Source organism: Abramis brama (assembly GCF_963993115.1).
Source record: "Abramis brama genome assembly, chromosome: 12".
Lineage (NCBI taxonomy): Eukaryota > Metazoa > Chordata > Actinopteri > Cypriniformes > Leuciscidae > Abramis > Abramis brama.
The window spans coordinates 25,068,611-25,083,465 of record NC_139974.1 but is presented as its reverse complement, the minus strand read 5'-3'; the positions used below and the strand labels follow the sequence as shown (position 1 = coordinate 25,083,465).

Sequence of the window (14,855 nt, the reverse complement as noted above, 5' to 3'; positions counted from 1 at the left end):
CAGTAAACACATCATCCGAGAAGTGAAGAGATGTTGCTGCAAGTGAGAGGATAGGCTACGTTATTTTGGTTAAAGATTATGAGGGCACATGAATAATAATAATAATAAAAATAAAATAAAACATATTTAAAACAGTTAAAATTGTTCATTGCACTCCACCTAATTAAAAAACAACAGCAACTCTAGATTCATTTAATACAATACAATCTCTATGTTATGTATTATTTCATAATAAAACCCAAAGTTCACACGTATTTTGTGTTCATTCCACGAACTGGAGCCAGAACTTGTGAAAGTACCTGATGACATACTTCTCCCTCTCGCTCCGGATCCGCATAGCGCTCCATGACGCATTTTGCATGTGACCGCGCGCTTCGGTAAAATGGCTGTGTCTCGCGGAGCCTCGTGCTGGTTTGATCGGTTTCTCTCTCGCGCTCTCGTTCTGTAAGAGGCCCCCCCTTCACATACACACTCACACACACATTTGTGTCGGTTAAATTCATTCCCGGGACCTTTATTTATATTCTCCAAGAAACTTTTTATACTCGAGTCGCATTCGGGAGAGAAGACCGAATTCGGTCTGAAAGTCGAAGGAATGATACGGGACACGGGCACGTCTTTATAAGAGCGTTGTATTTATATTCAAAGTGACTCGCGGTGAAAGAGAGGGAGAGAGAGAGATCATGGCCGCTCAGGTCGCCACTCTCAACACTAGCCCGCCCGTCGAACTTAAAAAGCCGGAGCGGGAGCCGCAGGACGAGTCGGTGCTCGGAGATAAGCAACAGGAAAGCAAGGAGCCGCGCTCCGACGGCGGATCCCCGGGCCAGAAGGAACTACAAGACGGGGCCGATGTGGGAAATGCTGCCGGGGGAGGAGGAGGAGCAGGAGGAGACCCTGACATGAAGAACGGCAACGGGAACCCGTCCAGGGTGAACAATAACAATAGCCAGAATGATTCCGAAGGAAACAACCACCCCGGCATGGCTCCCCACCACACGGGCGCCTTCCCCCCACCTCCATACAGCTACAACCAGCACTACAACCGGGCCCCTTTTCATCAACATGGCGGACAACAAAGCCCTGGCATGGCAGGGCCGGCGGTGATGGACTCATACCCGCCCAATTCGCACGAACACGGCTACCCGAACCACTTCAACAACTACAGCCCCTTCCCAAACCGGACTCCGTACCAGCAGGGCCAAGGCTACGGCATGAATTCCCCGCGAAACAGCCAGCAGCCGACGGCCGGGGGGCAGCCAGGCAAGCAACCGCCGCCAGGAGGAACTACTGCTGCTGTTGCTTCCTACAACAACCAGAGGTATAACATGGGAACCCCTCAACCCACGTCCACCCCAACGCTGAACCAGCTTCTGACTTCTCCCAGCTCCACGAGGAGCTACCAAAACTACCCGGCCAATGAGTATAGCGGCCAGGACGGGGCTACCAAAGGACCGGGGGACATCAGTAATCAGTACGGTGGCGGCCATCCGGCCTGGCAACAAAGAAGCCATCACCCTCCTCCAATGAGCCCGGGAAGCACTGGACAAGCCCTCAACAGGACCCAGGTAAACTTTGCTTAACTCGCTTGGCTAACGCTAGAGCTGTGTGCTTCGGTACGGGAGTCTGCTATTGTTTCTTCCGAGGTGCGTCCAAATTCGCGTACGTAGACACTATGTATGCTGTTTTGTATTATATAAACAGTGCGAATAGTGTTCACTGAAAAATCTAAAAAGAACAAGTGCATTTTAAATACCCGGATGATGCACTAATTTCACCGAAAAATAATGAAGTGTGGAACGCTGGACACCTCATGCACCCAACGGTCGCAGCTTTCCTTACTTAGCGGAGGTGGAGGGGCTTTCAGACTACTGCATGACAAAATAACCGTATAAAATTCATACAATATTAGGTTGAGTACGTTACATAGTGTAAACGCATAGTGTATAGTATGACATTTGGGACACAACTTGAGTCTGCTCTAAAATGGCTGCCTCTGTTTTTCCAGCGAACTCAGTCCATGTAAGCAGCTTTTATTGTACTGTATTTCTGTGCCTTGTTGGCTAGTTTTGGGCTGGTTGTGCGAGACAGATGTCCAGAGCTCGGACAGGGCTGATGGGGGCACGAGTTTGCATGCTGAAATTGAAGTAATGCTAATTTTTGAGGCAGGGCTCGCTGCGTGCATGCAGCAAAAAGTCCAGCTTCGTGTAAGCCAAGATTCACATGATTTGATAATAGTTTTGTCGGGAAAGTTTTGAACGTTTTTGAGTAAAGGTTGTTGGTTTGGTTTATTCTGTTAAGATATTCAAGTTCGTTAACGGCTCGTTTATTAGCCCCCAGACTATCATAGTAACTGCTAGTTAAAAACCGATGCTAAACACATCTTCAGCCCGAATATAACACAGTTCGTGGGGTAAAAGTGAACATTAACGCCGCATTAACAGTTAAGATCGGTTTGATTTGAAACGCGTCGCGTTTGGGAGTGTTTTGAGGCGTTTTTTTGGGCTGTACGCGTGTGTAAACAGGCTGAGTGATGTGAGTAAGTGCAGCGGGCTGCTTTGCTTTGGGATTTGAATTATGGAGGTAAAATCCTTCTGTCAAAGGCAGAAGACAGTTGGTCTTAGGTTGACACGCGAGCTCAAATCTGATTGGCTGCCTCTTCTCCTGCGCCTGGCCATTTATAATTGCACCTAATGCAGCAAAGAGCCTCGCCGAAGAGCTGCTCTACTTACACTCACTGTGTGCATGGGCGCCTTTTAAAGCGTTTCATGTTTTAAATGTATGCAACTTTATGATTAATGATACTTTTTTTTTTCATTTTGAGTCACTTTTGCATTGAAACAGGAGAATCTGATTACTGGTTTTTCATTTATGTAGCATTTCATAAACGGGTCATTCATGCACAAATCTGCTTTGTTTTTAACAGTCATGATTAAGGGATTTTGCAACTTTGCTTTAAAATGTGTGCAATATAGGCCTAGAGCACATTTTAGTGATTCAGTGGTTTGCAGGGTCTGCAATGTCCAATGTTAAGAGGTATTTGCATTTCATAAAAAGGCATATCTTAATGAATGTCATTTACTAGGTTGCATTATGAGCTTTTGGCATTTGGATTCAAGTTGCCTGCATCCAGGTTTTCTGATATTTAGAATGCTTCTAACTTATTTGTTTAGGCACTTTGTTTTGCAATACTAGCCTAAACAGATTGTGGTATTTTTATGAGAATATTTGTAACATCATAAGGCCTCAATTCTTTGTTCATTTAAGAATCTTGATTGCCTATCTGAATCTCTTTTGATATGAAACTTAATTCTTCTAAATGACATGCATTTTGATGTTAACTTCTTTCATGCATACTATTTTTCTTTGCATGTCGTGAAATGTTCATTAGCAGTGTATTATTATTACAGATTAGTATTTGTAATATGCAGAATTATATCATAACTTGAAAACCATGTTGTAAGGTTACAGGGATGTTTATTTGCAGCCAGGTTTCTTGTTTAAATTTCAGGTTGCAACTCATTAGATGCATTAGGTGGAAGCGTTCCTACTATATACTGTGTCACTGATCCCGGTCCAGGTAATATTGAAAGTAGCATGCTTGTTCAGACTCAATGTGTGTCTGTGTTTACAAGCAGTGTAGGTGTTAGCCAAGTGTCACTGCTGTTATACTACCATCCTGTCCTCATTGTCAAACTCTTTCTCAGGCTCACACCTTTCTTGAACCCTCAGACATTTATCTTGTTCTGAGATTCTTGTTTTTGAATAAGAGAATAATGTTTAAAGACTTGCTCGTGTATTTTCTGTGGAAGTGAAGTGTTTTAAGACCCTCAGCCAATGCAACACATATTTTTTTAGTCTGTCTACTATGCCATAACCTTGATGGGAAGACGAGAATATGTATGTCCTCCTCTAGAGTGCTTTAATTTTCAGATGAGAGTTTTGTGGTGATTCTTTCTGTTAATCAGCGCTTGTGCCGGATGAAGCGACATTCTCTCTTTTTAGATGAACAACAGGTGATTTAGTGTAGATGTGACTCATGAATGCACAAACTTATTTCTGAGTTTGATTGTACACAGTATAGTTTTAAGATTTGAACATTTCTTTTGTGAGCAACTTTTGTGTAGGTAGCTGAAGACATTGTTAAATGAATAGATATTTTATAATATTTATGTAATGAATATTTAATATGTTGAAATTGAAAATTGAATCAGCTTCTCTGTGGAGTTCTGTAGGTGCTGGACCTTTTTGGACCTACAGTAGTTAGATACAGATGTGCATACAATTTTTACATAGATTACTTCATTTCTGCATAGATTTGTGTATTTATAGTTCTAATTTGTGGTCCAGATAAATTGTGCGATGTTAAAGATTTTCAGACTGCAGATTTGCATGAATGATGCAATGGGCGACTTGAACTTGATGATGGTGTGGCATTTTCAAAAGCAACTAGCCGTGGCGTGCATATATCTGTGCTAATATTAAAGTGGGACTTTTTTGTGTACAAATAGCAGAACTGCAAGTTAGTTGAGTGTCAAAGTGCACTAATCAGTATTAATTAGCCGAGAGATATATGTATCTCAAAGATAAAATGAGTAAAAGCTTGAGAGGAAGCCATGAACAATTTTCTTTAGCTGATTTCTTTTAAAGCCATAAAATATGGAATAAATATCTGTGTTTGACAAATATTACTTGAATGCAAAAACTGAAAACTATTCAGATTTGTTGTAGATGACACTTTTCTTAAAAAAAATGAAAATACTATGTTTTCCCCCCCAATTACTTAAAGAGTAAATTTTATTTATTTTCATGCACCACTATGTTGACTGAAAAGCTATTGATGAAAAGTAGATTTACAAAAAAGCAATATTTAGTTTTTAAAAAAAAAATTAATTTAACACTATTTATTAATTTTACCATATATACACCAATATTGCAGATTAGATAAATTATTAATAAATGTAATATTATTATTTTTTTCAGAGACTTCTGTGAATGTTTTGAGTGATTAATGTGGATTCTTGACAGAGTTTCTAATTTATTAATGGAAATGGACAGTCTGAATAGATAACTGGAAATTAATCTCTGCTATCAACATGGTACTAGGGTTGTCACAGTACCAAATTTCAGTAGTCGGTGCCAATACCAGTCAAATTTCACGGTTCTTGGTAGGGCTGGGTGGTATGATGATATCATTACCACGGTATAAAATGTCTCGTTAGAGATTTTGCTATATCGTGTACATCACAGTATTTAAATAAATAGCACTATTGACAGTTCAGAGTGATGGAATGCGTGAATGAGAATATAAAGAGCGTGCCTGATGTTACAAAGAGTTATAAACTCAATATATCATGAAAAGGATCCTGGTGCGGTGCTCTTGCTGAATGACACACAGCGCAAACTGGCGCACAGTAAGCCGCGTCTCAGCATGCGATCGTGAATCCAGTTCTCTTTCACTTCTTATTGCACTTGATTGGTCAAATGCACACATAATTGTCAAAATGTGTGGAGTATTCATGTAAACACAGCCGGTTATGTCTCATGTAAAGGTAATCAGTTGTGTGTAAACCGGATGTGTGTCAGTATAATGGACCTGTGCGTATGGTCTTAGTGACAGTAGCGTAATATACCTGCTGCTCTGCATTGTTTAAGGGTTAGTTCACCCAAAAATGAAAATTATGTCATTAATGACTCACTCTCATGTCGTTCCAAGCCCGCAAGACCTCCGTTCATCTTCGGAACACAGTTTAAGATATTTTAGATTTAGTCCGAGAGCTTTCTGTCCCTCCATTGAAAATGTATCAAAGTAGTCCATGTGACATCAGTGGGTTAGTTAGAATTTTTTGAAGCATCGAAAATACATTTTGGTCCAAAAATAACAAAAACTACGACTTTATTCAGCATTGTATTCGTAGTTTTTGTTATTTTTGGACCAAAATGTATTTTCGATGCTTCAAAAAATTCTAACTAACCCACTGATGTCACATGGACTACTTTGATGATGTCTTTATTTCCTTTCTGGACATGGACAGTATACCGTACATACATTTTCAATGGAGGGACAGAAAGCTCTCGGACTAAATCTAACATATCTTAAACTGTGTTCCGAAGATGAATTAATGTCATTAATGACATCAGAGTCATTAATGACATCATTTTCATTTTTGGGTGAACTAACCCTTTAATGTTAATCAAAGAAAAGAGAAAATAACTTACTGCTCTTGACTAAATGACTTGTTTCAGCTTAGAATAAATGTATATTGAATTCACACAGTGAAGACTGCAATATTTTATTTTTTACGTTTGTTACATTTCTGTACTAATTCTAACTATTGTACCTGATAAAAATGGTTTAATTCTTTTTTTATATTGTTTGTCCTATTGTTTGTAATTTGCTGCTTTTTTCTTATTTTTAATAAAACAAATTATATAAATTAACACAAAATTACTATATCATAATATGGAATACAATTTTTCATATCGTGAAATAAAAATTTGTTTGTCGCCCACCCTTAGTTCTGGGTACTGATTTCATTACCATAGCTAACACTATTGTAACCATTTTGTTTTAATGTTTTTTTAAAACATGTAATATGTTTTTACTGAATTTTTTTTTTAATAAATGAAATTAGTGAATTTTTTTATACTATTAATGATTATAAGTAAATACATTAAAACATTAGCAAGTTGCCTTCAAATATTGTTCAGTTAAATCTTTTCTGGGACAAAAATGGTCTTTGGGGATAGCGGATGAACACACAGACACACACACACAAGAAAGTACCCTACCCATGTGAACTACGAGTCCAGTACTGACAATAAATCCAAAGTAGATGCAAAGAAATAGTTTGTAATATTAACGTATCCTATTTATTCATGAATATAAAAAATAATCAATGTCAGGACACATCATAAAACATTTGTTATCTGTAAAAAGTCAATGAGTGACTGATTTGAAAAGTTAGTAAGAAAAACACTAGGGCTGTCAACTTTAGTCGTTTAGTCGACTAATCGGTCGATGCCGTCTTGGTCGACTGACATTCTCATTGGTAGACCAGTCGCATAATTATTATATATATTTTTTTCACCAATAAAGAAATTTTCATTGATTTACTCCTTGATATTTATTCCTTTATAAGCAGTTATATATTACTGTATTCTAAATATAATTAGCCTATGTTTTATCCCCAACTTTAAATGCTTTAATTTAGGCTATTTTGTAACAGCGCCACAGTTTAGCGCACCTAGAACTCTCGGGAACCGCACCTGTGGCTGGCTGCACTGATGCTTCGCGCTCAGTAAGGAATATAGGTAGTAATCTCTATGTGTCTGTCTGTCCGTTTGCATTTTGATTATTTCGAGAACCGTTCATCCAATCGACTTCACAAGGGAGTGCAGTGTCGCATTTGGTGCAATATAGACAAACACGTGAGACACGACACGTTCAGAATTAATAGTAAACTACAGAACAGCGCGAGCGGGAAGCGGCACACCTCACGCAAGCAGGTTAGGCTATATTCTCCGAGAACGGACACTGCACTAGTGATATAAAACGCACACAGTCTGTTAACTTAAGCAATACTTTTAAGGTAGTCTAATATTTTTCTGACTAACAAATTACTGACACAGTAAAGGGTAGATTTAAATAAAGAAAAACGAAATTTAAATAAAGAAAAACGAAATTTAAATAAAGATAAAAACAAAATTTAAATACAGAAAAAATGACATTTAAATAAAGAAAAATGAAATTTAAATAAAGAAAAACGAAATTAAGTTAGCCTAAATTAAAAACGAGTTTAATTTAGATTGATAATAACGGGTAAAAAGTCTAATACATTTTGTTTCTATTATTCTATTTTCCACAATGTCAAAGCAACAGCAGCAATACAAGCTCAGACATGCACTTCGGTCCATACAAACTCCGCTGTTCTGCGCTCTAGCCAGAAAACATTCGTTATTGTTTTATAAATGCTCTATGACAATTGTTTAATAAATGTTCAATCAAAATGCAAAACATCGCGTCTTTTTTTATTTATTTTTAGTCGACTAATCGTTGTGCAGGGCAGGACTTTGGTCGACTAAGCATTTCTTTGGTTGACTACAGCCCTAAAAAACACTCACATGAGCGTTTTAAAGCAGCCGGCTATCAGCGGGTACCAGTACTGCAGAAACGGCAGTTATCTTCACATTTACATGATAAAATTAATCTTTGGTAGGACAAAGATTCATTTTTGGGCGGTTGCCAAAATATTAAGGTTATAGGAAAAACCCTGATTGCATACTTTAAGACTTAATGCACAGATCTATTTTGACACATCATATTTTTTTTGTTCTGTCTATTGTCAATCATCAAAATTTCTGATTCAAACCCACATTTTAAAAAGGTTTTCACTCCCCAAACTTTTTGGTGTGTACTTAGCAGCATGAAAAATAAAACTTTTGTTCAAATAATGTATGGGTTATAGAGAAAGCGAGGAAAGAGCACTCCCTTTATAATCAATGAAGCTGATATGACTTAAGTTCAGTCGCTGCGCGAGTGAAAACTCGTTTTATAATAAACAATCTGTTTACTGCACATTGGATCTCTTATTTATACTTTGTTAGTTATAACAAAATTAACAATGTTTATACTTTGTTAGTTAGAACAAAATGATGCACAACAGCATGCTGAATGAACTTAAATGCCTCTGATTGGCCATTGCATTCACATGCTAAACAAAATTGTCTCGGATTGGTTGCAATCAACGCTGCAAAAAACGTTGTAAATAGAAACATTTGATGCTATTCAACGAGCGCCCACACAAATAAGCACGGCAACGTTTGAAAGCAGCCGGCCATCAGCGGGTACCGGATTGACCCAGTGCTGCAGAAAGGCTGGTACCGTTACGTTTTAACAATTTAAGTATCGACTTGGCACTGACAACCATATATGTACCGAATGATTTATATTTGCATGGTAGTCCAATATTCTTCAAAGGATGCTTTTGGTTTACCATGAAGCATACAGGTCTGTTTGAATATTAACTGGATGCCCTTTGAACTGTTCTAAGACTAGCCTTTCTGACCCAGACCTTGGCATTGACCCATCAGACTGCCCTGAGAGCAAAGAGTTTGTTTAAGAGGGAGAATCCTATCCCAGCATCCTCCGAATGAAGGGCATGGTCTCAGTTGCCTGCGGGGTAATGAGTGAACTGTTGCTGCCACAGCACACTGTCTGCACTGCTGAGTAATGAATCTCCACATGCTGCCTCACTGTGAGTGAGTGTGTGTGTGTGTCACAGATACTTAGGGAAACAGAGCCGGGAGGGGGGTGTTTTTGTGAATGATCCTTTGCTGCCTGCCGGTGACAGCTGTGCGCCTGTGAATGTGGGTGGGTGTGTGAGCATGCACATGTTAGCGGACGCTGGGAGAAGCACTCTGACCGGCTCATGCTTCATGCACCACCAGCGATCCGTCTATCTTTTCTGGACTGTTTAGGTTGACCAAACTCTGCACAAATTGGCCTCTTGTACGCTTGCTTTACCCACGCAAAAGCACTCATGTAGCCCTCAAACTGTTCTGCACATCACATCCATTCCTCATGTTTCTCTCTCTCTCTTTCTTTCTTTCTTTTTTGAAATACTTGCTCACACTTTATGCCAGTTTGCATGCTCCTATACACTAGACGTATCCGACTGTGCTGGTGATTGGGAAGTACGTAAAGTGATTTTTGAAAGTAAACATACATTTAAGATGCAAACATGCGGTAGGGATGTGCAAAAAATATATACTTTCAAAATGGACTAGTCACTGGATTGCCTGAACGAATAGTTGATTAATCAGTCTAATTTACGCTGGCTTCACTTGACCCCGACTAGACATATTATTGTGGGAGTTTTTACTGTGCAAACTCAGTGGATCTCAGTCCTGGTCCTGGAGGATGCCTGCTCTGCACATTTTGGATGTCTTCCTGTGCAAGTCTCGTACCTCTACTAATGAGCTGGGTAGAGTTGCACCAGCCATTCGTCATTCGTAAGTTCTTACTTAAACTGGAATATAAATTCCAGACTATAGGCTTAGTAAATACTAGTTAGTTTGTAACTAACTCTACTTTTTTCTGCACTATTCATTCTTAAAGCAGAACTTGTCTAGTACATGTAAAATCTTACAGAATTAATGTGTAGTCTCACAATGACATTTACCTTCAATGATGAATTATTAATGATAAATAATTGTTAGGTTCAATGTACTTATTGTGTTGTATTGCAAAACACTTCTGCTGCTATTGAGGTGGGATACGGCAGGTTTGGTGGTATGGTTAACATAAATGACACGTTGGAAGGACGGTTTGTCGTAAAGATCTTTCAGTTTTATTTTCAATTCCAGTGTGTTTGATGGTAGTTTTTCTCAAAAGAAACCGAAAGCTTGTGAATTTACTCTCAAAGCAGCAAGTGGCAGATGCTGAAAACACTCAACGTGTCACGTGTGTGTGTTTGTGTATCAGATGAAACAACGCCGTTCATTCAAACAGACACATGCAGAAATTACTTAAGCGACATGCACTGACTGGCTCTTGTCACTTTCATTTTCACTGTGTGATAGGCTGTTAGACTAATCCATATCAAGTAAAAAATGTCCTTATGAGCTTATCGTTATCAGCATAAAAGTTTATCACGATTTCGATATATTTGTTGGTTTTTCATTGCAATGTGTCTTTGTTTGTTTGTTTCCCTTCCTTTCTTCTTTGGAAGTTCTACATGTACGTGCAATGAGAAATAGGCTTGGGCGCCTGTCTTAGAGCCACCTTGGCACAATCAATTGCTTGAAATGGTGTACTAATCATTTGCCATAGCATACCGTTGATGATGAGGTGTTCCCTTTCTCCTCTGTGATTGGGGAAATGTCACATTTAAGCAGTTCCACAGGGCTGTTTGGAAATGTGAGGGTAATGTATTTTCTTTTGACATTTACTTTTAAAATGTAGCAGATTAGCATAGTAATTTCCTTCTTCAAACTTATGGTCCTGGAGTCTGCAGGCTTCATTTACATGACACATATATGTGTGTGTTGTGTGGAGAACCGAACGCCATTAACCTTTTACGGGCTTCTAGAGTCTGCCACATAAATCACACTAATCCCTAGTGATATCAGACCACAACTTCAGTGAGAAAAGTGGTTTCATGCCCTTATTTGCCCGTTTGCTTTTTGGGTTATATCGAAATAATGCATGCCTGAATACTGTAGGCTAGTTGTTTGAATTACAATCTGAAATATTTTTACTGCTATTGAGCACTTAACTGTACTTGTATATGGCTCAAGTGGCTTTTACTGCTTTTTTATTTGTCGTCTGTCAGTGCTGAATGTCATTCTCGGCCCACACTCTTGTTTTGAGTGAACTGTCAAAACGCCTATACAAATAATCTGTAGGATTTTTGACTCCCTGTTGGAAAACACACTCTTGAGTGGCCGTTAAAATAGTTTTTTGTCGTGGATATTTTTGCGGTATCAAAAAGGTGAACTTGTGGTCTTCATTATGTTGTATGTGGAGTTACAAAGTCTTTCCATCCATATAAACATCGGCCTAAGGATTTGAATGCCCACAATCCAACTGTATCTGAGAAATATGCAAAGACTGTGCCGCTAAACAAACCTGTTGTTGTCATGATGACCTGACAATAAACTAGCGAATCCCTGTAATAGCATAACTTTGTCCTCAGGACTGTGCCTTTTTAACGTCTCTTCCTGTAACAGCTTGCTGAGGGCATCACTAACTTGCAGCTGTCACCACAAAGCAGTGAAGCTAACCATCTTCTCCTGATGTTTCAAAAGCACTACCTGAACAACTGGCCTGGCTGACAGGTCCAAATCAACGGAGTAAGAGAAATATGCCGTCTCTGCTGTCGGTGTAGTTAGCTTTGGTTGTGTCTCCTAAAGCAATGCTTATTCGGACAGTTTTTGATTGACATGGACAGAGTGCACCTAGAAATGCATGCCATTTTATCACATGGTGGCTCCATATTCTCCCACATTGGTCAATCATGTTGATATGCTATGGCTGGATGCTAGAAATCTGTCTGGTGGAGATTTTGCTTTTCTTTTTCCCAACGGGCCTACTGCATTTTAGATTATGGGTGGCACTTCCGATTTGGGAAAGTTCCACTCAAAAAGACTAAAACAAATCATTTCAAATCATAAGGTTGCGCTTCAAATAATCTTTATCCGTCAGTTTGGCTGAATGGGCTGTAAAATTTCCTTCATGTTTCCTTCTAGCTGCATTATTTCCCTCCTGATTATTTTCTTTTTTTCCATTATTCCATCTGTAACAGTATAAATAAGGACAACATATACTGCACATTTGTGGTCTGCTCTCTTAAATTTAATTTACTAGAATGCACTAAGAATCTCGTTTTTCTCCCCAAATCCTCACGTCTCATTCCAGGTTTGTTTTCACATGGATGTTTTAAAATGTAGCCTAATTGTCTCCTCTTTTCAGTTCTAATCCTAAAGCAGTTGTTTCTAAATGTTTCTAAAGCAGGTAAATATAATATTTATTGTCTATCACAATTAACTTTGAATTATTAGCACTCAATGTTCCATGTGTGGTAGAAATTTAAGGAAAGGGAGAAAGGGTTAGTTCACCTAAAAATGAAAATTCTGTCAGTAATTACTCACCCTCATGTTGTTCCAACCCCGTAAGACCTTCGTTCATCTTCGGAACACAAATTAAGATATTTTTGATGAAATCTGAGAGCTGGCTCACTCCTTCATAGGCTGTTAGGTAATCTAGCTGCCATCCCAGAAAAATTATTTCAATTTTTCAAATTCAATTTTAATGAATTCAATTTTTGGTTTGCAGAATTAGTCAAATGAGATTAATTGACTTTTATAATGTGTTTAATTCACTGAATTATGCAAAAATTGGTGTTCAAGCCCATTCACACCAAAGACGATAGGCTAACCGTAATCAAAGCTATAAAGTTTTAATAATCTTTCTAATTCTATGAGAATAGCAAACTCAGTACCACAGTTGTAATGCTAAAGATGGAGAGGAATGATATCATTGGAATTGCTGTCAGAACAAAAATGTTTTTGACAGCCAGAATTTAGCCGATTTTAAAGAACTTTAGCGCTTTAAAGGGGCAGATGACAAAACTGCAGCGTGTGCTTTTAATAAACAGAACATTATCGTGTTGTTGTGGACAGAAACCGTAATGGTTATCATTATTGATATCATTCTTGGAGTAAGCGGTCCTTCATTCCATCATTATTTATTATAATTTATTATAAATTATATAGTGAATTTCCAGGTTTCCCAGTAGCGAAAAGAACTATATTTGTGATATTGATAAAATTACTCATACCACTCCTTGTACATATGTGAAATGCTGGATGTGAATATCAGCAGGTCAGTTAACATCTCTGTATTACTTTACTGAATTCTTGAGGGCGTGTAGCATGCAAAGTTTTTTCCTTTGCTCCATTTCTTCTGAATTCTTCAGAATAGTTGGAGAAACATTAGGGGTGTTGAGTTTATCTGCAAATGTGTCAGTTGTTGACTGTAAAAGCAGTGTTTCTCCTCAGCGTGCTCGTTTTTCCAGGCGCGCATCTGTTCATGGTTGCATAGCAACGACAGACGCCACGGGAGAGCAAGCGCTTGTGGAAAGGAGAAAGCGATCCGAACTGAGAAATTGGTACTGAGAACCGTGGGTTTTCACTGGTATTGGTACCGAATACTGAAATTTTGGTACCGTGACAACACTATTAGGTAGTTATAAATAGGCTAATCACATACAGACCTTTTCTACTCTTAAGGCATTAAATATACTGTAGGCTACATTCTCTTATCACTAAGTAGAAAGACATGTTCCGATAACTTCCACATTCTCTGACGATGAAACGAACGGTCGCTCAGGCGCACTTCAATAAAGTAGGTCAGCTACGTTAATATCGAGGAAGGTCTGTAATTGAATAAGGTTAGGATAGCTGCGTTAATATTCTTTACTGGGTTAATTGCGAATGAACTGTATGGTAACTGAGGGAGTGACATAGAAGAATAGTGAGTATTTACTTTTTTATACATGGGTTTGTTGTTTTGGGACAACTAATGGCCCCCCCACAATAGCATTCAATTACCAAAGAGCCTTAGAGATCTTCTATGAAAAGCCCAGAAAAATTAAGTGCTCACAGATTGGGTGTGGCCTTTGCCATTAAGATAAAATTTTCAATAAATTGTAAATAATCTTTTTCTGGGTTGTGCCGTTTCATTTTTCCCCTATCAATTTCTACCTTATAGCTGAAAATTAACACAAAAGAAAAACATGAATAATCCTGTTTAAAATTCTAAAATGAAGGTTTCTGTTTGTGACCAGTTCAAGGAACGTGCTGCAATAATCGTGCCTTGAATCTGTTAATGGTATGTCATATTTGTATGCCTCAAAATGTCCGTTTCTATCCACAAAACTTGCCAGAAGTCATGGTTTAAGGGGTTATTAAAAAAAAAAAAAAACTTCCGGAGGTGCATGCCCCCGGACCCCCCCAACCCCCCGTGCGGGGCTCGGTAACAACCTCCGGCTCATAACAGCACCGCTGCTGGAAATTTTTTTAGGGGGAAACACTGAAAAGTCACTAATAATTCCTCCTTCCCGTGTCGCCACTGGTGGTAGTTTTTTCAATTTATAGCTTTGATATTACTCAACCCAGTGAGTTGTAATTGAGAATTGAAGGAGTACAGCTTTCTCCTACAATGAGCCCTTTACTCAACAAATGAAGGGAATTTTCTGTTTAAATTGCTGTTGAGAAGATGGGACTTGTCTCAGTGAGTACAGAATCTCATTTGCAGTCACACTCCCAATGTGGAGCAAATCAGGGAACATGAG

The 14,855-nt window shown here is 38.6% G+C and overlaps 1 protein-coding gene across 1 annotated transcript in view; it reads left to right on the top strand.

Annotated features, from left to right (window-relative positions):
* Positions 1-486: 486 nt before the first annotated feature.
* Positions 487-14,855, top strand: part of arid1ab (AT-rich interactive domain 1Ab) — an 81,025-nt gene continuing 66,656 nt past the window's right edge. The window contains exon 1 of the mRNA XM_084130860.1: positions 487-1,565. Coding sequence (XP_083986986.1) covers positions 684-1,565 — 882 coding nt within the window. The 5' untranslated portion in view covers positions 487-683. The remainder of the gene's footprint in view (positions 1,566-14,855) is intronic.